The sequence below is a fragment of the Sprattus sprattus genome, assembly GCF_963457725.1.
Source record: "Sprattus sprattus genome assembly, chromosome: 1".
NCBI classification, from domain to species: Eukaryota; Metazoa; Chordata; class Actinopteri; order Clupeiformes; family Clupeidae; genus Sprattus; species Sprattus sprattus.
The window spans coordinates 46,495,298-46,521,669 of record NC_137920.1 but is presented as its reverse complement, the minus strand read 5'-3'; the positions used below and the strand labels follow the sequence as shown (position 1 = coordinate 46,521,669).

Sequence of the window (26,372 nt, the reverse complement as noted above, 5' to 3'; positions counted from 1 at the left end):
AAAGGCACAACGTATTTCTTTCTTTCACTTTAATAGCGTTGAAAACATGATTCCTATTCCCACCTGCATGGCATAAATTCAACCAATACAAAATGTATGGACCAGACCTTAAAGGTCCTTAAAGTACTAACCAGATCTGTGATTATAGCTGCCATGTTGGTAGGTCATAATAGCACATCATATATATATATATGATATTGCATTGTAAATGAATATGACATGGCATAATGCTTATACTCTTATCCTAATTTATGTTTGGTATTACTTTTTCAATCAATAATTCAACAAAAAAGTAAGATAGATATTGTGTTCAGTACTTGTGCAGATAAACAGAGAATGCTGCAGTGCTATGCAGGGAGCCTAGGTGTGCTTGGTCATAATCAGGTTCCTCAACATGTCGAAGGAGTTCCCGTCAGGCTGAACAGACACCACCTCCTTCTCAGACTTCACCTGGAGGAAGCCGTGGTCATCCAGCCCTACGACCTCCGCCTCTGGGCCGTCCTCGCTCCACAACTTCACCCGAGTCCCACTGAGAAGACAAGACAAGCCACATGTTGCTTACACACAGCTGCCTGCACACAACACCACAGCAGGCCATCTAACACACAGGTGCTGCTCTGGAGAGTGAAACAACTTTCTAAACCCAACCCAATTCCTTTAGCTTAAATATAACTGACTAAGGACTGAATAAATAGCTAACTGACTTTACAAAGTTGAACAATCCTTTGGAAATGGAAATGATTCATAATAAAAACTAAACGGTAATAAAAAAGCAGGGTTGCCTCATCACACATCAGTTTGAGTAACAAACAGAGAAAGAGAGAGAGAGAGAGAGAGAGAGAGAGAGAGAGAGAGAGAGAGATTTATATAAATCATAAAGCACTGCTTGCAAACTCAACAGAACCAGACAAAGATAACCTCTTAAATTTGATTATTAACAACAATGACATTAGTGACACGAAACCAATACGACTAAAAGAAATCCACAACAAAAACAAAAATGCCTACACTTCCCAATGGCTACAAGATGCCCAACAAAATAAGAAAATGAATTGTTACCTTAGATTAAATCGAAAACATGAATTAACAAATTACTGACTAAATTAAAACAAGCACAAAGTCGTTACCCTAACAAAATACAGATTGGGCGACCATAAACTGCAAATTGAAACTGGACGGCATAGAAGACCCTGGCAAGAGAGACACCAAAGAATTTGCTCCCACTGTGAACTCATGGAGGTCGAGGATGAAAAACATTTCCTTCTGAGGGGCACCAAATTCACTCCACTGAGAATTTTTTTTTATCCTAAATTAGACGAAAATTCAAAAATGAGAACCCTACTAGGTGAGGAAGAACAAACAATACAGATCGCAGCACAGTTTGTGTATAAGTGCCACAAGCTGAGAGAAAACACATAGGTGACAAAGATCAGACATCCAATCCTATATATATATATGCTTTATATATATATATATATATATATATATTCTAATTGTTTTTCTTTATCATTATTATTATTATTATTATTATCTTAATTATCTTCTGACTTTTATTATTATTATCATAACACTGTCTTGTCTATCTTATATATGAATTGAATTTGTATGCTTTGACAACACAAGCACTCTTGTCATGTCAATGAAGCTTATTTGAATTTGAGAGAGAGGGAGGGAGAGAGAGAGAGAGAGAGAGAGAGGGAGAGAGAGAGAGAGAGAGGGAGAGAGAGAGCATCTTGGCGGTAGTGAACCTGCAGACCCATCTACAGAGAGAGAGAGAGAGAGAGAGAGAGAGAGAGAGAGAGCATCATGGCGGTAGTGTACCTGTGGACCCATCTTCTGTAGTAGAGGGGCAACACGGCTGACGGGCCCTTCTCCTGAAAGTCAGCGATGAGCTTCTCTAGATGGGTGACTGTTCGGGCGATGAGGTGTGTGGGGCTCAGAGGCTCCAGGTTTGAGCCATGCTCTCGGTTATGCTGCACCACCAGGTCATTGATACAGATGGTTGGGTTGCTGTTACTGACATTGAAGCCACAGCCTGTGAAGAGATGACAGTGAATGACAGTGAGGTTTGATTATCCAGTGAATGTGAGGTTTGATTATCCAGTGAATGTGAGGTTTGATTATCTGGTGAATGTGAGGTTTGATTACCCAGTCAATGAGAGGTTTAATTATCCAATGAATGTGAGGTTTGATTATCCGGTGAATGTGAGGTTTGATTATCCAGTGAATGTGAGGTTTGATTATCCAGTCAATGTGAGGTTTGATTATCCAGTGAATGTGAGGTTTGATTATCCAGTGAATGTGAGGTTTGATTATCCAGTGAATTGGAGGTTTAATTATCCAGTGAATGTGAGTTTTAATTATCCAGTGGATGTGAGGTTTGATTATCCAGTGAATGTGAGGTTTGATTATCCAGTCAATGTGAGGTTTGATTATCCGGTGAATGTGATGTTTAATTATCCAATGAATGTGAGGTTAAATTATCCAGTGAATGTGAGGCTAAATCATGCAGTGTAATGCTAAATCATGCAGTGCAATGCAAGCTTACATTACCTATGAGAAGATGGAAGGTTGGTCCCATAACTGTTGAATTCACCAGAACGCCACCAAGTTTCATGAGGTTACTGTAATAAATATCATTAGGCCACTTCAGCCGTAAATCGAGTTTCTGTCAAGAAAGTGAACAGACAGAAACATTATAAGAACGCATCACATTCCTCATCATCCCAGCATTGGCTCAGTGAATGAACCCCTTCTACAAACATGGTTAAACATGACACACACTGCTGATCGTTCAACATGACTAAACTCTGCATCCTCAATGCACAGGCACACAGCTGTTCCCTCATTTATCTGGGATTCCTGTAACATTGTTGTGACAGTTTGATTTCTGCAATCACTCTATAAGTGATTAATGCTATACTCCGGTTTTAAACTTCAGCACAAATGTGTTGAATGTTGAATGCTAATTGATTCAACGCACACTTCACAAGCACACTCACACACTTACAAGCACACTCACAAGTACTGTGAAATACTAGAGTGCAAGTGGCGGAGATGGAGGGGGATGGATACCTCATATCCTGGCAGAGTGCACACAGCCTCCACCACGGCCAGCGCTGCCAGGTGCTGCAAGAAGGGGATCCTCTGGCCCAGAGAGGAGCTGATGGGGACCTGCACATGCAGGGAGAACATGGCACATCCCAGCGGGCTCAGCCAGGCATTTCCTCCGCGACCTGAAACACAGCGGACACTTCAACACACACTGTGCATCCCCAAAGTGTATGATGGACATCCGTCTCGCCATGGACTCACTGTCTTGTGCACAGTGTTTTCAGTAGGCTGACACTGATTTGAATACTACTCTTTGGAATACCAAATGGCAAGACAACTGATGATTTGCTTGGTTGAGGAGCCTTCCTGTCGGTGCTGCTGGAACTGAAGGAGTGAAAGTTAATCTAATGGCAAGGGTGTTGCAATGGAAACCTACTGACCTCTGCCCTTTGTCTGGCGAAGAGCTACGGCGATTAACCCCATTTCCTCTGGTAGCTGAAGCATCAACCTGTGGAGTGGAAGGACAGGCAATAAACGGGCTTTTAAACAGCATGACAATTACATTTACGGAGGTCAGAGCATTACCCAAAGGATGACTTTACCATTTGAAGGTTCATATTTCAGTGCCCAAGTCAACATACCCCCTCGAAACACTATGAACCCATGAGCGGATCCTGATGTGTCAATCCACCCCCTTCCCCCTAAAAGGACCTAGAACAGTTTATAAAGAGATCATACATCAGACAAAGAAATAGTTCATTTGTTTGATTGTCGTCATTCAGGGTGTGGTCATTTAAAAAACTAAAAATCTGAAGAAATAAGTGTGGATGAATGATTTAATGTAATGACTGCTTGAGTAGCAACACCTCTGGGTTAATGTTTGAATAACGGCTGTGGTTGTTTGTTTCAGTCCAGGTGGACTTGCAGCAGTAATCACATAGCAGGTTAAATTTAAACTACTGCTAAGAGAAATGTTTCCTACAGATATCCTTCAACACTTCCAAAGTACATTAATAGCACTTATTCTTCAATTACTGTTTCATATGCTCCAATGATCTGAGTAGGCATATATAAGCACAAATAAACATATGTATATATATATATATATATTTGGCAAATGATTGGCAAATATAAACTAGCTCTGTTTACACACACATGTTGACACTAATTCAAACTGTTTCTTTGACAGCTACTGAACATGTTGCCATTATTCTTTACTTCATAAAACATCCATCAAGTCATTTTTATAGTGTTGTAAAAGGCAAACGGTTTCCATCTCACTAGGATGGAAGCACAAAGTCATTCAGAATTTCTTGCTTTTCTACAGGGTAAGTAGGCAAGAATGAAAAGTGAGGTAGCTAGTTAGCCAGCTAGCCAACTGTTATGTTAAAGAGTTTATACAACATCTTAGTCCAATTGGGTATCAATATAAACAGATACATCAGTTCTAAGTATTAATATGACAAACCATGTTTGTAATATTGCTCTCTAGTGGACAAGGCTACAGGAGCCTTTAACTAAGTGGGATATTTGCGGAAAACCTATTGCCTGATTTTGTGCCACCTGTAAATATAGAGTGTAGATGGAGGGCCAGTTAGGGGTAAGGGCCACTGTGTATGAAGATGGAGGGCCAGTTAAGGGTAAGGGCCACTGTGGATGAAGATGAAGGGCCAGTTAGGGGTAAGGGCCACTGTGTATGAAGATGGAGGGCCAGTTAGGGGTAAGGGCCACTGTGGATGGACCTGAAGCAGGTTTATTTTGTCTAAAAACAGAATGTTCATTATCCACATTCGGCCTCTGGCGATTTTGTACAGAATGTGTCACATCATCAGGAAAAGGAATCAATATTATTTTCAGGCAAAATACATTAATCCAATAGCGGGCCCATTACTGTTTTAACCCTGGCTTAGAAGAGGAACTCTTTGCTTTTATGATGCAAAATGACTGTTACTGAACCACATCACTATTAATCCACCAGATTCACCGGTACACAATCTTTCTGAGATTTAGTTAGGAGTTTCTATTATTAAAGCACTGGTTATTTTCCTCACGGTACCAGAACCACCACCATGGTGACATCAGCGTGCATCTTTGAGAGAGCCAACAATTAATGTAATCTAAAAGAACATAAGGTTACAACATGGAGTTTTCAATACAGAACAATAATTTACTGTCATTCGCAAGCAACAGTAGCAAGACATCAAATTTTCTGCAAGTCATTTTAAGACTTATTTTACCTTTAAGAGTAAAAAAAATGCAATGAAATGTCTGGACAAAGAAACTCAATACAGAAAATTTAAATGAATATGTATATAAGTATGTATGTTATTTTATTATTATTTTATTTATTTATTATAAAAAATATACATAACCTGTGTATATCCTGAAACCATTTTTATCTTTGAAAACCCAAACCTTACACCATTCATTTCATAGTTTAATTTCCATTTTAAAATGTGAACATTTAAATCTCGTTTGAAGTGGAATCACATTTATGTACATTAATGAAATAAATCTCAGGACTTGGCTAAATATTGGATATAGGCCTTGGGTCTTGGGTGAACTTGGGTCTATATTCAGATTCAAGTGTATGAAAGCACTTTAAAACCAAGAAGAAACCGGGATTTATGTTGTGAACGTAATTCTAAGTAGTCTGGGCAGGCCGAAATAACCAAACTGCCAAAAAAAATAAATAAATAAATAAATCCACCACAGAAGGAGGAAGGAAAAAAGAAGAGCACGAGTTGTTTATGTCCATTCCTGGCAAAGCAATTAATTACATGTTAAAAAACATAAGGAATTACGTGGACAATATTAACGACAAGCAAAGACAAAGAAAGGACTAATACGGCACAAATACATGTTCACACTCATTAACATACACTCTAGCACAGACACTCATAGACTTCACAGGCTGCACACACACCTCTCTGCCTCTCCATCCCCAACACACACACACACACACACACACACACACACACACACACACACACACACACACACACACACACACACACACACACACATCCATTGCAGATACACACACACACACGCACACACACACACACACGCACAGTGTGGTGTGAGCGTAAGGCTGCTGGATGGTTCCTGTCCCTGTCTGCAGGCGGTGGGGTGCAGCTCACAGGAACATGACCTCCCCGCAGCTGAGGCAGGTTAAGCAGCCTGACTGAGCGCAGCGCCTAATTGAGAGCTTTTACTGTTTGGCAGGACCACCGGAGAACCCTGTGCACTTGTTCGTGACAACGGCTGCTCCTTTGCAAATCAAGGCTTGACGAGAGCAGACAGGGGGCCCAGCTGGCCCTCTGGAGTCCTTCAGCCAAATAAATGAACTTTTAATAGGCACATCAACACCTAACAAGGCAAGGAAGGCCAGTCTGGTTAGGTGGTACTAGTGTTTTTTTCTGCCTTTAAGTAACATGATAAATAAATTGGCAACTACAGCAAGGGCTGTGTAAGAACCCTAAAAAAAAAAAGAAGAAATCGGCAAATCTCAGAAAACCTAAAAAACGTCTAGCCTCTCTTCAACAGATATCAAGATGAAAGTATAGATATCCACAGATCAGATTTGACCCTGATATTTAAATAGGCTAGTTCCTAAATGAACTCGGGACAAGCTTAAACCCAGGCCAGTGCCAACCCAGGATAAAAACATGCATTGTCCAAGAGCTGGGAACTAAAGTGAGCCGTTTGGGGTACATGGGCTGTCATTCCACACACGAAATGTCTCCCTTTCAAAGCTTTGTCCTAACTGACATCAATCCTGAGAAGATTAGCATGCAAAGCAGTATCAAATTAATTTCTGCAACGCAAATATGAGATCAGCCTTGGATCACACCAAACAACTCATTTCTAAACATGGTAATGCTCTTATACGCTCAATGGGAGGCTGTCAATAAAAGCAAGGGTGGGGGGATGAGGAAGGGTGGGGGGTGGGGGGCCGATCTGTGGGGCTCAAGTGAAGAGCAATCTATAATAAGGCCAGCTCAGGCAGTGTGGAGCTGCAAAGCTGAGGCTAATGCATTCCTCTAGAAGTTAATCTCATTTTGAAAGCACATCCACTGAGCGGGCCCAGAGGTCGTCGGTGGCTGAGAAACCAAAAATGCATTAAAAAATTCCCAATAAAATTCACAAAAGAGAAAAAGGACAAGTGGGAAAGGGGCCTACAATTAGCAATTAGACACCAACAATGGCACTTTCACTGCTAATGCTACACATCAAACAGCGCCTTTCTAGTCGGTCTCAGCTGTGGCCAAAAAGTACGGAGGTAATCCTCACAGTTTCAGCCTGCTTCTCTGACACGGCGCGCTGGACATGATCTTATATCCAAGCAAGCTGAAAGAAAACAGCCAGGAGGGGGAGAAAGCCAGAGCCATGTGAATGGATATTCAGAAGCCTGTTCATTTAGCTAGAACCCTCTATGGAGCCCCTCTATCTCAACACACTGAGATTTGTGCCTCTAGCTTTATTCAATTAATACTGAGGTCCAAAATACCTTAGAGGACTTCAGGAAAAGGAGGTCAGGAAAAGTCACAACCAAAGTAATGCGATTTTTTACTTTTACTTTTTAATAATATCTTTTTGAAAGCTTATGTGCATAAATATAACATACAGAACTGCAAATTAACTAATGATTGATACATCTCAATAAATCAATAAATTAATAACAGGGATTTGCATCTTTTGTGGAAAGAATGACAAAGAATAAAAATTCTTTAAAACCCATTTAGCTAATTTTAACACACAAAAAAAAGGCATGCGATTGAAAAACTGTCCTAATTTCTACATAAAGATTGCTTGGCTGCACATATTTTGGCCGCATGAAAAGACCCAGAGCTGTTAAGTTTAGCACCCACATACAAGCTATTCTGCCATTATGATGCACATAATGACACGAGCATCCACACACACGCACACACACACGCACGCACACGCACACGCACACGCACACGCACACGCACACGCACACGCACACGCACACACACACACACACACACACACACACACACACACACACACACACACACACACACACACACACACAGAGCGCTACGATTCAGCAGTTCCCAGATCATACATTTCTTTTACAAAAGCACAGGCCAGGAACATTGTCTCGCTGGTAATTACAACAAGTGCCAGACAAAGACATACAAAGTAGCACATCTGTGGATGAAAGAACAGAGCACATCTCCCAGTAGAAGAGCAGATCTTTTAAGTCAAGACAGCCCTTTTGTTTCCATTGGGAGTGATACCCCTCAGCCGCACCTCAAAGGCCTTTGTCAGGGCAGCTCAGCCCAAAGGGTCACTAACCCAGAGGTGGGGGGGTCAGAGGACAAATGGCCACCACCAGAGTCATCTGTATGACAAGTGGACAGGAGTGATCCGCCACACCCAGGCGGACTAGTTTCTCAATCATGGATTAGCAGAGCAGTCACCTTGTTTGGGGGAGTCCCAACACACACTGACAAAAGAGGATTTCCAACCAAAGGTTACCCCTAACTACCAGGATTCAAAGATATCCTCTTTTGTTTCATATCAAACACCACAGATGAAGACATTTTAACGTAAGTGTGCATCTTGTCAGACGTTGAACAGTCATGGTGTACTGACGTGGGGCTTTGCTCAAGTAACTAAAAAAATTGAACCGTGCCAAAAATTCAAAGCCTCTCCATTTTACAATATCATATTAACACATTTAAGCCCTGAAATTATGGGTGGTTTTTTTTTTTTACTAAAAACAGCTTCCAAAATCCACATTGACATAAAAAGAAAAAAGAAATCCACCCATCACGAAAACTGAGCTTGAAACAAACAATACAAAATATCCTAAAGAGCCATCACAGCTGATTCCACACATCAATTTCAAAACTGGATTTAGTGCAATTAACATAAGCATGTTTGTATTGATCACCTGGGGGAATGAATGTGATCAATAAAGGACAAACTAATCTGTAAATGTGATTAATTGAGCTAATCCTGTTTCCTGAAGAGCACTGCAAATTATCATTTTCAAATAGCTCCCTCGGAGGTGATCAATGACAGTTGTTCTCCATTACCCTGAGCGAGGGGCAAGGTTGGAATTCCCACTTTCCCTGACTTGGCTGGACCCACCCAAGCTCCTCTACGGGTTGCTCCCCTCTCCTCTCAGTCATCTGACAGGCTACGGCCCCCGATAGCAGACGCCACAGCACTGCGCATTTCTGCTTCTAGATCACGGCTCTGTGAGGACCATTCATTTCATGTTATTCGTCCAATCCAACAAACAACAGTGAATTCCATCAAATGTGCACAAAAATAACGCTTTAAGTTTGGGTTTGTATGCGCTTTGCGAATCTGAAACCACAAAGTTTGTGTGTATGTGTGCGCAAACATTTTAACACTTAAACGCATTAAATATAATACATTTTTCTACCAGCCTAACCCCAGCCTCAACTAGTTAGTATGCAGGTCGTCCGAGATGTAAACTTCTTGCGCATGCAATGCCAGATGTTTCACAGAATATGAAATGAGGACTTTAGGCATCTGCTTACAATTTGAGATAATTGGAGGTAGAGCATGCAAGGTCAATTGGACCAATTTCATTTTATGTACAAACCTGCTGCTGAAGTTATTGGTGTCTTTTTACCTTCCAGTCCACCCCACGCTGCCAAGGTTCGTATTTTACACAGGAAACAGGGCCTAATTCCATACAGTGTCAGTTTGGATTTGGGATTCGCTGTCAAAACAAACACTGATTGCCGGTTCTTTGGTCCAACAACTGGCACATTTTCACCAGAGGAGGCCCTTGTTCTGAGTGTTTGTCTTAATCCCACTGCCAGAGGAGGAAGTCTCCACACATGAACCCTGGGTCCCAACTCTGTTTAACCAAGATGAATGTCTTGCTTTTCATAGTGTGAGCTGCTAGTCGATGTCATAACGGAACATATGGAGTGAATAATGTATACACTATTCATTAATAAATTAATATAAATTAAAACTGTCATATCACAAATACTTGCACATTGCTCCAAAGGTTTGTATGAAATAATGTACTTTTATATAAGGACAAATATCTGAGATATTGCTTAGAAATAAAATAAATCCCAAATAAATCAAATACAAAAAGGCATTTCTCTGAAAGTGAGCAGCCAGCATGTCTCAGAAGCAGACTCAGTTGGTCTTGACATCTAGGAACAGAGAGACAAAGTGCTGCAGGCACAGGTATCAGATTTAGCAGAACAGGAAAAGCATCATTAAAGCTCGCTGGTGAGGTATCACACACACAACACCATGGGTCTGATCCCGTCTGCTCCTCTGAGCTTCACAAATAAACACTTCCTCACAGTTCACTACCACCTACCACCCTGGCACTCAGCTGGCCGGGCTAAAACATCCTGACTGTCTGCACAGCTCTTTCCTACAAGCATAAAGCAAGCATCCATATCTGCCGAGAGCTTTTAATGATTAGTATGAACACCACAATTGAATGGGTCACACCAGGGGACACCAGTAATTGTTTGTGCCATGAAAATGATTTGACATTTTTGTCAAATTAAATTATAGAGTTCTAGTGTCAATAGTATGCTGAAAATAATGCAACATAATTAAAGGGCACCAACATGAATCATCTGCTCCTGGCTTAGGAACCTGCAGCCAGATGAGTGCTGTGGTACCATTAGGCTCAGGGACCACGGGAGCACAGGGATCCCAGCCTGGTTGTGACCTTGTGAGAACACTATCCTATGTCTCAGGATGCCTATATTAGTTGGCCCTGGCCAAACAAAGCGCTAATACTCTGGACAAACAGACTGCTTGCCCGGCCAGCCCACAGAGACATCAATACAAGCCGTCTTCATCACCAGAATGCCTACCAAAGCACTTTACTCCCCGGTCCTGCACTACTTTTATTAAATAGGACTCTAAAGCCCACTTGGATCCCCAATAAGGAGGAGTTCCAACATTGTGCACAATCTGAAAATTCTAATTGTTATGGTTACCATCACTGCCAGATGGAGAAAACAAACTAAATGACCCATGTTAATCGATGCTTTGGCAATTAAAATATTGTTAGGTCACCACAAAAGCAATAATTGTAATGAATAACCTCTGAGTTAAAAAAAATAATTGATTTATCCCAATTAATGTCGGCGTAAATAATTATGAAATATGACTGTTTTTAAAACAAAGCTACAACCTTACAAATGTCACACGCTTTAATGTGCTTTAGTGTGATTGAAGGGTGCCAATTGAAGCATTGTTTTTTTTGTGGTTGCACAAGCAAATTTCGTTGTGTATCTAATGCACAATGGCAAATAAAGTCTATTCTATTCTATTCCATTACTGGTTTGTTATTTTATATTGGTCATGAAGCATTTATTTCCAATTTGAAAGCCTGCAATACATTTTGGATTGGGAGATGGCAAAATAATTTTACACATTTTTATACTTATTTTCTATATGTAGTCTATATTTCTTCCTGCCTTCCTGTATAAGAAAATCCTCTGTTTTTAATGAATGTAGGAAATGGTAATTCAGTCAGGTCAATACCTTGCGAATCATCTGGCTACGTATTACAGAATTTAAATAAACATGTCCTATTGTGTCTTTTTGAGCAAGAAACACTTTCCTAACATTGAAATGTATAATACATAACAAAAATCTAAATGACAATCCTCTCAACATTTCTCTCAAAATATTGACATAAGAAATACACCAGTTTCCTGCTTACTTGGCTAAAATAAACATATTCATGCATGCTACTTAATTCAAAAATAATACTATTTAATCAGACTGTAACATGGTACATCTGGAAATTAAACTTATGATCAAGAGACGGGAAATCACACTGTAGACATTTTTTTCTTGCACCAGACTTTCCCCCTTTTTCGTTACCTTACAACCTTAATGACAACACTGTCATTTTCAATCACTTCAGCACAGGTCCAGAATCCATTTTTCAAACTTTATGACAGGTCTAATAGCTTCCACCTGTTTCTAGGATCCCGCCTGTTGACTGGCAAGTTCCCAGTAAAATGTGGAGATGGAGACAAAGACCTCTATTAGGTGCAGCCTGCCTCTACTGCTGTGAGGTCATTCAGGCATTAAATTAGATCCAGCTCAGACGCCCACCACCCCCCCCCCCCCATCCTCCCCCCCACCCCCCTACACAAACACACACACACACACACACACACACACACACACACACACACACACACACACACACACACACACACACACCGCCCCCCCCCCCCCCCCCCCCCACACACACACACACACACAGCAGAGTGAACCACTCTTACTTCTGTGTCGCCATGTAAGTGGCTGCACTCACCCAGGGGCTGACTCTCCTCACATACACTCACTCTTTGACTGAGAACCCACAGCGTGGTGCAACCATACTTCCACACGAAAGGTACAGAGGCTGCGTGCAAACGCTGGATTGGAGGCAATTCACTCCTTAATCTATCTGGCAACATAATGCCACCAGCTCTACCGCTGGCCCAGACACCGGGAGAAAAAAAGAAGCTCCATTACCCTTCCAACAGGTCCATGGTGGTGGGGGTGACTTCGGCGAAGAGCAGGGTCCGACCCAGGGTGTGGGTGTGCAGGTGGTGGCTGTAGGCCTGCAGGTTGAACTGCTCTGGGGAGAGCTCTGGGGGGTCAGGGAGCAGGGCGAGCACCCCCTCAGGCAGGTCCGTCTGGAGTTCTGCACTTGACAAGAGCTTCAGACAGGTCTTTGGGGACCCTAGCAAGCCCTCCTTGTCCATCTGGCTCTCTAGCCACTTTAAGAAGCGGCCTTTCAACTCCTGAGGAAGAGGGGGGAAAAAACGGTCATCAACAACAATAAATCATTTCAAATGAGTAAATAAAACATTAGGATTTAATATATACAAACTTCCCAAAACAAATGCATTAGGGACTATAAGTCTATCACTGAAGTTATATTCAATGGCTGCATCAAAACTATTTTTAAGAGCTGATCTAAAAACTGTTTTCCAACTTAAGCCAGGCAAAAACAAACTAAAAAAACACACACTTAAATTTAATTAACAGGCATGTATAATCAATTACTGTACAAGTTGGCTTCATTACAGCGTTTCCCCCTGGGCAGTGGGGTTACTGGTCTTTTTCTGTCAAAGTTTATTTATCAACAGGGTCATATGCTTCTCAACAAGTACTCATTTTTTAGTTCTCAGGAAAAACGTAACAAATGTTTGACAAATGCAATAGAAAGAATTAGCTCATCCTGTCAGAACAGCCCCTTAATCAAGAGTAAGGTTTAATTTGATACTTGATGTCATGCTATTGATAGAGGTCATTGTTCCCAGTGTCTGAGGAGATGTCTGTTAGATTATGCTGGACATATGCTCGAGTCAATCAAATCAAAGCAAAGCCAAAGATTGTTTTAAAAAAACTACACTTCGTTTTTTGTTGATATTACTTTTTGCAAAAAATGCAAAAAAGTAGATGTACAATGTATACAGTTTTTTTAAACTGAAGCTCTTAAACTCATTGAACTGTTAAATACATAACACAGATATTTATACAACAGCGGCACGGCCCCTTAACCAGAGCGTTTCCTCTAAATGTGTAATGGATAGATTCAAATAAACGGATTTAAATAAAGTAGTGATTCAAGGCTATTCTGTTGAACCCAGGCATTTATCATAATGCCACAGCTCGTCAGTGGACATGTCTGTCTTCACTGCTATTTTTGTGTCGTACAACGTCATTTCCACACCATTATAACTCCTGAAACAGATTCAAATAAAAAGGTTGTTGGTCAGATTAGGCCCCTAACATGAGTGATATATGTTTGTTTAGTAAAGCATCTAACTGTATTTCAGGCACTCACGGGGAAGGACTTTGCCTTAACACTTAAAGAAAGGTAGAGTAATGGCGTGGCTCTTTTAGAATAAATAACATAGTTACAGTCCATCTAGAAGAAGAAAACCTGGCTGGCACCAGTCCATGGTCAGAGCAGTGTCTCTCTGCTAAACTAAATGAAGCACTCACACCAAAGCGCCGCACACCAAACTAAAGAACACAAAGTTAATTAGCTATTTCAAGCAAGGTTGTGGAAGTGACTTGTGAGCAGACATTCAGAACGATATTCAGAACGATAATTTATAGTTGGAAGTGTCTTTGACGTTGCAGATAATCATTTCAAAAGTCTGGTAGACATTTAATCACACACTAAAAGGAGCACAAAAAAATGTCCTTGTATTTCAAAAATCCTTGATATGCGGCACAGTTTGTCTTCATCAACCTAATAAGGCCCAGATAATCAGATGTTTTTACTAAATAAATTATTAGAAAGCAATCTGACCCAGTTGCTCTAAAAAAAAAAACGCTTTAAAAATACGACTTAATGAGTATAATGACGTGATTAGCTCAAATCTATGCACAGCGCGCGCGGACTAGTTAATCACTTAGAAGCTCTTGTGAGCATGCCCATCATTCTGTGCTTTGTGTCATGCTCAATAGGGATGGTAATGACCGAGGTGTCCCCTGAGGCCCACTCAACTGTCTTTAACAAGCGGGATGAGCCTGGGCTTCCCTCAAGAAAGAGGCACCACGCCGAGTGAGTGGAGCTCCCATTTTAAAGCAGTAGACCGGGGCACAAGGACTGGGTTAACACAAGCCCAAGAGGTACCGCTAGCACACAAGAATAAAGGCAGAGTTCTGTTATTCTGGTAAAAGGTTGTTGATATTTGAGCACAACAGCCAATCAAATTTAACGCTTCCCTTCCGTGCTCCTGAAACAGCGTGTTGATTGGCTGTAATTGTTTGTGGTTCGGTTCAAGCCATTATGTTCATTTCTCATCTACAGAGCCATGACTGTGTACGAACAACAGAGTTTTTTTGAGTGGACACACACAAAATGGACAGCCAGAGAACCTGAATTTGCCAAAAATTGTATTAAAAGTGCATTTAAAGAAGGCAATCCAAGTTAGCTTTTTAATGTTTGAAAATACCGTGTCTGGCAATATGTCACGTATGACACTAAATTCAAAAAAGTAATCAACGTTGTGTCACTGTGTTTCTGGCCCAGGATGTTTTGTGTCATCACTGTAAGATGGTGGACAGGCTGGAGGACTAACAGAGGTGATGAATGAGTCTTGTGAACAGTGGGAAAGCTCGTGGCAAGATAAACAGGGTCTTGACAAATTTGTAGGGGTAGCAGAGTTTCCCTGAGTGAGCCAATCTGATGGGCTCAACAGCCCTCCACACAGGCCCTCCTCTCTTCCTCAACGGGCAAGGTGCACAGAGCAGGCTCTATTTGCCCCGTCCTGCCCCTGCCATTCCCAAACCAATCTGGAAGCAATCCCACAGGCAGTCTGCTTTCATCATTTGGGTGTTTGTTGTAACAAAGTGGATGGGGCAAGGGTCAAATGTCACCCTCAAGTCCAAACAAACCTCTCGGCCATAATACTACAGTTTTTGACTTTCAGTAACACAATTGTTTGTGTCAAGCAAGGGAGGCCAACCAGGGCCAAGTGGGTGTACAAATGAGTAACTTAACTTGTCAAAGTCATTCAAGCGCCACATCGTTAATGATCTCCTGGTCGTAGAGCACAGAGAATCCAATGGAAAAATGCTTTTAGCTCTTCTTTAAGTTATTTTCTCTTCTTTTAACATTCTGTGACATCTACAGGAAATGCTTTAAAATCATTTTATATCTGTACGCTAAAGCCAAAAGCTAAAGCATGTTGCGAAGCAACAGAAGCAAATAGATTAGCTGTCTACAAATTAACAAGGGACATGTTAAAAATCACTGTCACTTTCTCTACAGCACTTCAAGATAAGTAAAGTAGGAAGCATGTGGACTGCCTGCCATCTAGTGGGTGATGGAAAACATTACAAGCATCAAGAAACACGGGTGCCCAGCAGTCCTCAAAATAATAGTAATGCCCAAATACGAAGGAGAGAGAGTATGATTTGAGTATTGCACTGTAGCACGTCAATATTTTCACTTTCACAAAAGCTGACGTAGCTCAAAGTAGCTACGTAATCTCAAGGCAAACAGCATAAACAAGGTCAGCTTGTACACTGAGGTTCTGTAACAGTGTGTGGTCTTAGCATAACACAGTGCCTGGAATCTGCCACTTTCTTTTCGTCTTTTCCCCATAATCCACATCACATACTGATGAACTCAGAGTGCACATTCCCAGCATACCGCAGGGCCATTAGAATATCAATGGGAGATCCAGAGCTTCAGTCAAATAGTGGAATTAAACACTGACTTCTTAGACTAATCAACTGTTCCCTGCTGACTAGTTTTGGCTGCATTCAGTCAGCACAATGCTATTCTTTAGCCTTAGTGTTTGAGAATTCCACCTATATTTATCTATGCAAATGCTTATTATGCCGTCCCGTAAACCAAACAATCCCAAACAAGCCGAAGACTTTCAAAACTTTAGGAGCCAAAGAACAAGGATCTTGACCAAGAAATATTCAAAAGGCTTAAATGACATCGGCAGATTCATTAAAGTTAGTACTTTAAATGAAGTCTTTGATCAGGCTGAACAATTCTGAAACATCAGCAATTCAATTCATTCAGCAACTTCAAAGGAGACGGTCAACATGAGCTCAAGAACAGTGTGACTTTTTCTCACACACTCTGAGTCCCTCCCGTTAAAGCTCCTTCAGTATCCAAGGTGTACAAGAGAAGACCAACATAAACGTGAGTGTATGAACAAAATTGAAGCTCACCAACTGTCTAAAGAGAAATTCATGTAAGAAATTATATGACTATGAATACTCAGTATCAGTACACACATTTTCTGCAGTGTGTGATTTGAATCTGGACACATTTTGGCTTAGATTTCATAGGCTATATCTGCATATGAATGGACTCTTTGTAATACAGCCATAATAGTATAATTATACAGCATAACACAAGAGGAGATTCAGGATATCATTAGAAAAACGCACATGTTAAGCTGTTCTATTTTCCCTGAGTAGCATGAGTATTATCCACAGAGCGTTGATATATTGTCTCTTCTAGGAATATCTGCAATTTTTCCCCTCATACGAATGCACAGTGATTTCAACAACGGCTGTTTTTCCAGAACTGTCAGGCACTGAATGATCTAGCTGGACATGCTTTTTCCTACTGCCTAACTGCTGTCTTTAGAAAAACACAGCAATTTCTATGTTTAAGCAGCGTATTAAGGGTGTTTCGCATATTAAGTCTATTCATATATGCACAAAACTGAAACGTGTGTACATCAATTTAGAGGTTTCTACAGCAACCAGGCCTCATGGTCTGAGACACAGAATTATACTTTCTTTCTATATTGTCTTTCTATATTATATAAGAGCATAGAGTTTGACGAGGAGTGATTAAAGGAGTTGAATGTACCGGGCAGGTGGAGAGGACATGCACAGGGCTGGGGGGGGGCATCTGGCTCAGCTCACAGCTCAGACCGAGTGATGTGAGGATCTCTGTGAGCACCTCGTAGCGAAGGGCATTACTCATCTTCAGCACGTCAAAGCCATCTGAGCTCTTCTCATGCTCTGAATGCTGTGGTGCAGTCTCCAAACGCACCTGTCAATTCAAAGGACATTGAATGAGCCACATTAAAAAAGGTACAACCAGTCTGATGTAGCAGTACCAACAATATATAGTGTACGTCAGTGTGTAGTGTAGTCATATATAGAATAAGGTGTAATACATTTCGACAAAAATAAAATGCTTACTCTTTGCGCCATTTTCATGAATTATACAGTGCCACTTGAAAGTATGTGAACCCCTTGAGCACTTAAGAGTTTTCTGTTGTTTTACCATGATTTTTCATTTTTTTCATCACCAATTTTCCATAGATGTACATGGGTCTACAATCAGACGAAAATTGCTGGTTTTGATCGTGACCAAATAATTCTATCTCAGACTCATCTGTCCAAAGAAGGGACTTCCAGAAGGCCTTTGGTTTATCTAAGTGCTCTTTGGCAAAGTTGAAACAGGCAGTTTTGTTCTTCCTTGAGAGCAGAGGCCTCCTTCTAGCAACCCGATCATGAATGTCGTGTCTATTCAATTTTCGTCTGATTGAAGACGCATGTACATTTACCCCAGATGCTGCCAGAGAGGTCTGCAACTCTTTAGAGGTAATGTGTGGGTTGGCTTTTACCTGATTAATTCTTCTTCTGGTGCTTCTTGGTGATGGTCTTGATGGGCGTCCACTTTTGGCAGAGTCGAGGTCATGTTAAATGCCCTCCATTTGTTAATTATTTCTCTTACAGTGAATGGATGGAGCTAGAATCTTTTGGAGAGGGTCTTATAGCTTCCCCCAGACTGAGGGGGTGTCAGTACCTTCTTCCTGATGCCCTCGGATATCTTGTTTCCACTCAGCATTGTTGATCTGTGTGGGTACACCTTGGCACTACAGTAGTTTGGTTGGTTTCCTCTCTATTTTAATCTGTGTTGCCCAAACCTTTTCCTAAGGATGTCTCAGTTGATTGGTTTGCTTAATTGACTAATTAAGCACCCAAATATGTTTCACTGAATCTGTTACCTGCTTGACTTTACCAATGCAGCTGGGGGTTCACTTACTTTTGAAAATACACTAAATCCATGTTTCATGTAGTTTTTTAGCTACTCAAACAATTCCCTCTAAACAAGTACACGCAAATGATAAACATCAACCTGACATTTCATCTATGGAAAATTGGTGATGAAAAAATGAAAAATCATGGTAAAACAACAGAAAACTCTTAAGTGCCCAAGGGGTTCACATACTTTCAAGTGGCACTGTACATATGGGGCTCACTTACTAACCTGGGGCCGTATTCACAAAGAATCTTAGGGCTAAAAGTAGCTCATAAGTGGCGAATTTAGGAGAAACTCCTAAAAATAATGGGCGTGCAGTCTTAAATGTAGGACTCCTAATTTTTTTTACTAAGAGCAATTCACAAAATATTTTATCCCTAAAAGTAGCACCTAAGTCTAGGACAGCTTAAAACTCCTCATGAGGACTCCTAAGTCACTAAGACCTATTCACAAAAAATCGTAAGATGGCTGCAGCCGACTTGGAATTGATAAAAGACATTGCTTAAACCGTGAAGGTATTAATATTGTCGTAGAATTAGCGCGGGATGCAATGACGCCTTTAAACAACGATGTGTCCCGAAGTGAAATGTTTGGAAACATAAAGATAGCCTATTTGGCTTCGCGGAAAACATCATTCAGCCGTTTAATTCATCAAACTATCAACGCACTGTAGACCCCACATCATCCAACAGTTGGATGTACCGATGACTTGTGCATTTCAACGGAGAGCGGTCTGCAGACAGCTGGATGCCGCTGGGGTGACGTTCACGTTTCACGTTCGTTTCGCTTTGATCAATTAAGATTGGAGGGCTTAAAGGGCCGCATGTGCTGATATTTGAAGTGGTCAAGGGCTGGAAATATAATAGCCTTACAGTTTGCTGGGTGCTTTAATTATTACTGCCTTGATTACATGCAATTGCCATATTTTATATTGATCGCTTTATATTTCTCTTAACGTGCAAAGCCTCATTCCCGTTGGATGCACAAACTTGTCATCATGCGTGTGCATTCTGCTAACTGCAATGTCCATAACTATTTAATATGACTTAATTTGAAGCCTAGGTTATTCTCTTATTTTCAGTCGATATAGTGGGATTGTTAGAGAGACGTCACGAATTAGTTTTTAATGAGAGAGCCTGTCAACAACCAATCACCGTCCTCACCCCTTCTAAACTCGTGCATGAGAAGCGACGTCATCCATAGCAACGGAGTTTTTATCTTAAGCTTAGGAGTTGGTATCATCCTTAGTATGAGTAGGTCTCAGAGCCGTTGTGAATCACTTTTAAGAAATTACTCCTACGTAAAAGGTTTTAGCGCGAGTTAGGAGCACTCCTAGTGGTAAGATAAAAGACTTTGTGAATATGGCCCCTGGTGAACAATATTTAATACGCCTCTCCCACCTATTTATGAACAAGTGGGAATTTGTTTTGGCCACAATTATAAAAGGGATTTGGATTATATTTCGCACATTTTCAGTTTGCCTTAATCTGACAGCACACTTTATCAGTAGTCAAAGTCAAAGATATTATGAAAAATTATATATTTGGGGCCGTATTCACAAAGAATCTTAGGGCTAAAAGTAGCTCATAAGTGGCGAATTTAGGAGAAACTCCTAAAAATAATGGGCGTGTCAGTCTTAAATGTAGGACTCCTATTTTTTTTTACTAAGAGCAATTCACAAAATATTTTATCCCTAAAAGTAGCACCTAAGTCTAGGACAGCTTAAAACTCCTCATGAGGACTCCTAAGTCACTAAGACCTATTCACAAAAAATCGTAAGATGGCTGCAGCCGACTTGGAATTGATAAAAGACATTGCGTAAACCGTGAAGGTATTAATATTGTCGTAGAATTAGCGCGGGATGCAATGACGCCTTTAAACAACGATGTGTCCCGAAGTGAAATGTTATGAAACATAAAGATAGCCTATTTGGCTTCGGGGAAAACGCAAATGACGACACTGGGATATCATCAGTCAGCCGTTTAATTCATCAAACTATCAACGCACTGTAGACCCCACATCATCCAACAGTTTATCCAGTTGCCTTTGGACAATCTATTACACAAGATCAAAGTAAATTCCATGGCGATCGCAGGAATGTCCAGTGACGGGACACACATTACAATAATTGCCCCATCAAGATGAGGACGTTGTACCGATGACTCGTGCATTTCAAGCGGTCTGCAACAGGTTTTTGAGAACTTACCAGCTGGATGCCGCTGGGGTGACAGTGGCTATGGTCCTGGGACCAGTAGGCTTTCGCTTAGGCTACGTTTCACGTTCGTTTCGCTTTGATCAATTAAGATTGGAGGGCTTAAAGGGCCGCATGTGCTGATATTTGAAGTGGTCAAGGGCTGGAAATATAATAGCCTTACAGTTTGCTGGGTGCTTTAATTATTACTGCCTTGATTACATGCAATTGCCATATTTTATATTGATCGCTTTATATTTCTCTTAACGTGCAAAGTGTCATTCCCGTTGGATGCACAAACTTGTCATCATGCGTGTGCATTCTGCTAACTGCACTGTCCATAACTATTTAATATGACTTAATTTGAAGCCTAGGTTATTCTCTTATTTTCAGTCGATATAGTGGGATTGTTAGAGAGACGTCACGAATGAGTTTTTAATGAGAGAGCCTGTCAACAACCAATCACCGTCCTCACCCCTTCTAAACTCGTGCATGAGAAGCGACGTCATCCATAGCAACGGAGTTTTTATCTTAAGCTTAGGAGTTGGTATTATCCTTAGTATGTATGAGTAGGTCTCAGAGCCGTTGTGAATCACTTTTAAGAAATTACTCCTACGTAAAAGGTTTTAGCGCGAGTTAGGAGCACTCCTAGTGGTAAGATAAAAGGCTTTGTGAATACGGCCCTTGGCTTAGAAATGTGTAAGGAACGTGTGTTTTTCAAAGTATTGAAGATATTTTAAATGTGTCATGTTTGATTGTACTCTTGTCAATATCCAGATGACCAAAAGAAAAAGAAAAAGGACAATGCTACTTTTGTTGGCCTATTAATACTTGCTTACAAAATCCTTTGAGGATAGGCTAGTACCTGACACAACACAGCTTCCCCACCACATGCTCCATGCGTCACTCTGACGATCACCATGTCCTTGGCATCTCCGTGCAGCTCTCCCCAGAGCTCTACCTCACCTGTCACGCAGTCTGCTGGCTCCCGCACATACACACTCCCACTGGCCAATGCACTCAGCTCCAGCTCCGTGCTGTCGGCCTTGGTGAAACTCAGCCTGCAGATCTGATTTCTCTGGGCTTCCTTCACCACCAGATTGAGGCCTGCTGGGGAAAAGGTGGAGGAGAGACCCAACACCTTCCCTCCCTTGTCCAGGTATGCCAGGAAGCGCTCTTGTAGTTGTGGGGTGAGGGCCTCATCTGCTGCTAACACCAATAGCAGTGTGCTCTCCAGCCAAGGCTCACTGAGGGCCTGCTGGGGCCGCAGCGGGTACAGGGCGTAGCTGTCAGTGTCTATGCAATCAGCAAGAAGGCAGCGGATCGTTTCAAATCTCTCCATGCAGCTCCCTGTGTACACAAGAACATTGGGGGGCTTCCCACTGAGGTTGACCCTCTTGCTCTGACCGGCAAAGCACTCCACTTCATCTGTGCCTTCATCACTGTCATCCACACCATCAAAGTCATGGGGCAGGTCTGGAATGTTCTCTATTGAGGCATACTTCACAGACAGGATGGTGCTGTGCTCCAGCTCCAGACACTCGTGGCAGCTGGACAGGTGGAGGTGGTGGCCTTCCATGTGACGGTGTTGTCCTGCTGCCTTCTGCTCCTTATCATGCGAATCCCTGCACTCTCCTTCACTGGTCCTCTGAGCAGTTGACTCCGAAGCGACAGAGAGAATCAGGCTCCCCTTTCTGTGTGTCAGCTCTGAGCCCTGTGGGACGCCTTCCACGTCCTGCTCTCTTGGTGAAGGTTCTGAGAGGACGATCGCAGTGGTAGTATTTAGAGGGAGAGGCTGGACTCGCTGTTCAGTCTGTTTGCTGCTCACTGATTGTCTCTTCTCAATAAGTTCCCTGAGGGCAGATTCTTGAAGTAGAACAGCTAGGAAATAGAAGAAAAACAGATGTTATCTGTGGGTACATGCCTTAGGAAAAACAAAAAGTAATTGGATGATTAACGTAGAACCTACAGACTATTTTTTCTGGAACAAGACCATTTTCCATCCGAAGCCGATCTTCCATGAACGCCACCCCGAGGCGGCTAAAGTTCTCCACACTCGTCTCAGCCACAGCCCTGAAGGGGAGCCCAGGGCTGCGGGCCAACGGGTGACAGTAATCAGACCACTGCAGCACCTTAAACAGAGACAACGAAAAGCAACGCAAAGCATCTGAAGGGTCAGTCAAGCTCCTTGGATTGGAATTTATAAAGAGACAATGTGAACATTCATCAAGGATTTATTTATATAACTGTGAATATGTTGGCAGAGGTACAGTGGTTTTTATTTGCATATTCTACAATGTGCATTGTGAGATGAGTATATGTTTTCTTCTTAATGCACACATTCTAATATTCACATTTACATGTACATCTTATCAATAAAACACATTGCTGCTTTAATTTGAAGGTCATAGTGTAGTCTGGCATAGAAGGTTTTTCAAAATATTCCACTGTACTCTACATATTTGCTCTTTTGACACTTGTACCGAATCATTAATATTCTGGACTATGGTAAACAAAGAGATCAAATGATGAGGATAATGATGGAAAAGATTTGCAACCCCAGTCAGTCACAACACAGTACAATAACATAGGCAATGCCAAAAGAGTCCATTTGTTTATTTGAAAGGGCAAAATGTTTGCAATGTGCACATCCTTCTGTCAAGAGTGGATCAAGGCACTGGTCTACACACACAGAAGTGCAAAACCCAACGTTCAGCACACAAACACAATAAAATAACTTTCACTTTTAATAACTATCAATTGACAATATAAAAGATGTAGGGTTTATGTAGCCCACACCCCTTCTGAAATGCTTTTTTTGGTAGCTTATATATAGACCTATGCCTGGAAACTAGTACAAAGAAATGTCACAACGTACAAAGTACAACAAGATACTTCCGAAATGTCAGGGATGAGAGGAAAGGTGGATGTTTTCACTGAGCTCATCCTAATATTTAAAGCAAAAGGCAAAGGGGTTACTAAGGTCGACTTACAAACTAGGAGTTTGTGCAGCATAAGTAAAATAGATAAATACTTTTTTATTTGAGTTAAGAGACTGGCCCCCAGCAGGTCCTGATGCAGCCTCTATGATGAAAGCAATGTTCTCTATCCTTGGACGACAGAACAGGGAAGATCCTATTAAGAGCGTCCACTTGCTGAGGTCATCACAAGCCTACAAATAACACCAATAACATACAAAGATATAAGGAACCCAATAATTTGTAAAGACAACGCTAAAAATGCTCTCATTCAAAGACCGCATACGTTAAAACAAACTATCTAGGTCAACCAAAACTAAAGGTGTTACTTCTTCAATTCAACACCAAATGACATGTCTGTAATAATTCCTTGTCACTAAAATAGTTAACTTACTCTGCTATACTGAAAAGAATACTGGCACGAGTTCTTTCACATTCTGCAAGCGATTGCTAGTTCTACCTAACGTGATGACCATGGACTTGGATTTGATTGGCTAAAGCAATTGATAGCCTTGATGATAACGTTGAGCTAGCTAGCTAGTCTCAGGGTTAACATTTTTAATTGCAACGAAATGTCACCTGTGGTTCGGTGATATATATAGCCTTGTTTCCCAGCTTAAGGAAAACCTGGGTGTCTTCTGGTAAGGTTGACTTGTGTTGCTTAGAAGGTTGCTCCCCCGTCTGACACTGGTCTGGCTTTACATCACAAAAAGTGAAACTGCTAAGGTTGGTGCTCCCGCACAATCTATGTACAGTCCTGCGAATGACCGGCGTGTAAAACTTCTGAAAACGCACCCAGAGGTAGACATAACACAGCGTTATAAGCATGTTTAGTTACATTTGCATATGTAAATGGAAACCCATTTGGCCGATGGCCTGTTTACCGACCACCAGGTTGTGTCATATGGCTCCAGTTGAGCACTGAATTCCACTTCCTTGTTATTAAAAAACATCGCGTTCTACGTGATGACGTCACTTCTTTGGATTTTTGCGCGTTGAATTCATTACTGCCACCGTCAGCGCAGGCGTACAGTTACTTGACCACCAAGTTCTATGGCCTAAGAAAAAGTCATACACCTGAGACCTAGGCCGACTGGAGAGAAATCAATAGATTTAAATGTAAACACCACAGATATTTATGTTGTTGCAAGGCTATTACTGCTGATATTAATTAATAGAGTTCTAGAATGCTGACGTCAGATGGCAGCAGTTAAAATGAGCTCCTAAAATAAACCTCAATTTTTGCTAGAAAATGGTTGTTTTAAATACACAAAATATAGCAAACTAATTGGAAAGTCCAAGGAGACCACCTGTACAAGAAAACTTGGGAGGTAGGAACCCTAGGAGCCCTAAGAAAACATCTAAACCTATAGAAGGAAAGACTGAGAAGATTAATAACTAGCAGTATTAGCTTAACTGTCAATAAATGACATCATAATGGATACTGCAGTGGAGACAAGAGCAGGAGCATCTTCCAAAAATTAAGATGCTAATAACCTATCCAGCTAACATGAAATCAGCTAAAGAAAAGACAAATATGAAAGAAGACATTGTGACCGCCGGATGCAAGATGGCTGCCGGATGCAAGATTCCTGCCGAAGTAACACGGCATGGTGCAGGAGAGTTTTGTCACAAGTTTTCTCGGAGATTTACCATACCAAAGAAGGTAAAGTCATAGTTGAGGATGAACTTTTGAATTTTATGGTGGTTAAACTACGAACTTTGAGCCACAATGACATTGTTTCGCTTGCTACAAGCAGCTTCAGTTCTGAAAGGATTGAAGCTTCTAAGACTGTGTTGTCAGAACTCTTCCCAAACAGCATACGCTGGGTAGCGCATAGAGGACAAAAGAAGGACATTAACAATGCAAAAATGTGCCTGCAAGTGCTCAATGAATGTGGTGAAGACCAAGATTTGTGTCACATTTCCTGGATGAACTTCCTGCTGTTTCATATAACAACATGGACGTGTCAGCGCTTCTCGGCAAAATGCAGCAAATAAACGCTGATATTGACTTCCTAAAAAGAACAGTTAACTCTCAGGTAGCAGCCAGTGAAACATTGCGGGTGGTTTCTGCAACCCTTGACCAACGTCTGACTGCTGTGGAGAAGCCACCAGGCCTGGGCGCTTTGGCCTCAACTCCAGTCTCTGCTGCAGCGAACTCACTGGATCCATTGGTGGGCCCTTCAACTGTGGCGGGGAAGCCCCTAGGCCCTGAAACAACCTCCTCCAGGGCTAATGACGGACCATTACCAACGATCAGTGAGACCGATAGCAGTCAACCAGCCCAAACCGTGGATATAGCCCAGAGAAAGACACAGTCCCCTGCATGGAGCAAGGTGGTGAGGGATGGACGTAGACCGAAGCAGCTACCTGAGACCTCTGCCCATCTACGCCCTACACCTCGCACTGTGAAAACTCCAGCAAGGTATGACAGAAAGAAGACCGGCATAATTGGGACTGGTGTGGTCAGCAACATAGTGGCTGTCAAAACAAAGATAGTGAGTGTATTTGCAACTAAGGTTGATCCCAATCTGGCTGCCAGCACTCTCTGTGACTATTTAAAAGAAAAACTGAAACGAGAGGTGAAGTGTCG

The 26,372-nt window shown here is 41.6% G+C and overlaps 1 protein-coding gene across 2 annotated transcripts; it reads right to left on the bottom strand.

Annotated features, from left to right (window-relative positions):
* Positions 1-44: 44 nt before the first annotated feature.
* hlcs (holocarboxylase synthetase (biotin-(proprionyl-CoA-carboxylase (ATP-hydrolysing)) ligase)) lies at positions 45-24,689 on the bottom strand. 2 transcript variants are annotated; one of them, XM_080851971.1, is made up of 11 exons: positions 24,356-24,689; positions 23,833-23,970; positions 22,768-22,930; positions 21,664-22,679; positions 17,423-17,608; positions 12,589-12,860; positions 3,495-3,562; positions 3,076-3,236; positions 2,554-2,668; positions 1,822-2,035; positions 45-529 (listed from the first exon to the last, which is right to left on the bottom strand). In XM_080851971.1, the coding sequence occupies exons 1-11, from the start codon at positions 24,602-24,604 to the stop codon at positions 361-363; spliced, it is 2,751 nt and encodes a 916-aa protein (XP_080708097.1). In that variant the 5' UTR covers positions 24,605-24,689; the 3' UTR covers positions 45-360. The 2 variants fall into 2 exon arrangements, with proteins under 2 accessions (XP_080708097.1, XP_080708098.1); XM_080851972.1 differs by lacking the exon at positions 23,833-23,970.
* Positions 24,690-26,372: the final 1,683 nt, after the last annotated feature.

Bases quoted from the DNA above. Each gene is read 5' to 3' on its own strand.
- hlcs (XM_080851971.1), bottom strand. From the start codon at position 24,604: ATGCTTATAACGCTGTGTTATGTCTACCTCTGGGTGCGTTTTCAGAAG. The intron at 23,971-24,355 runs GTGACATTTCGT...TGTTATTTGTAG, and splicing joins TATATATCACCGAACCACAG to GCTTGTGATGACCTCAGCAA. The intron at 22,680-22,767 runs GTAGGTTCTACG...TCTATTTCCTAG, and splicing joins TGTTCCAGAAAAAATAGTCT to CTGTTCTACTTCAAGAATCT.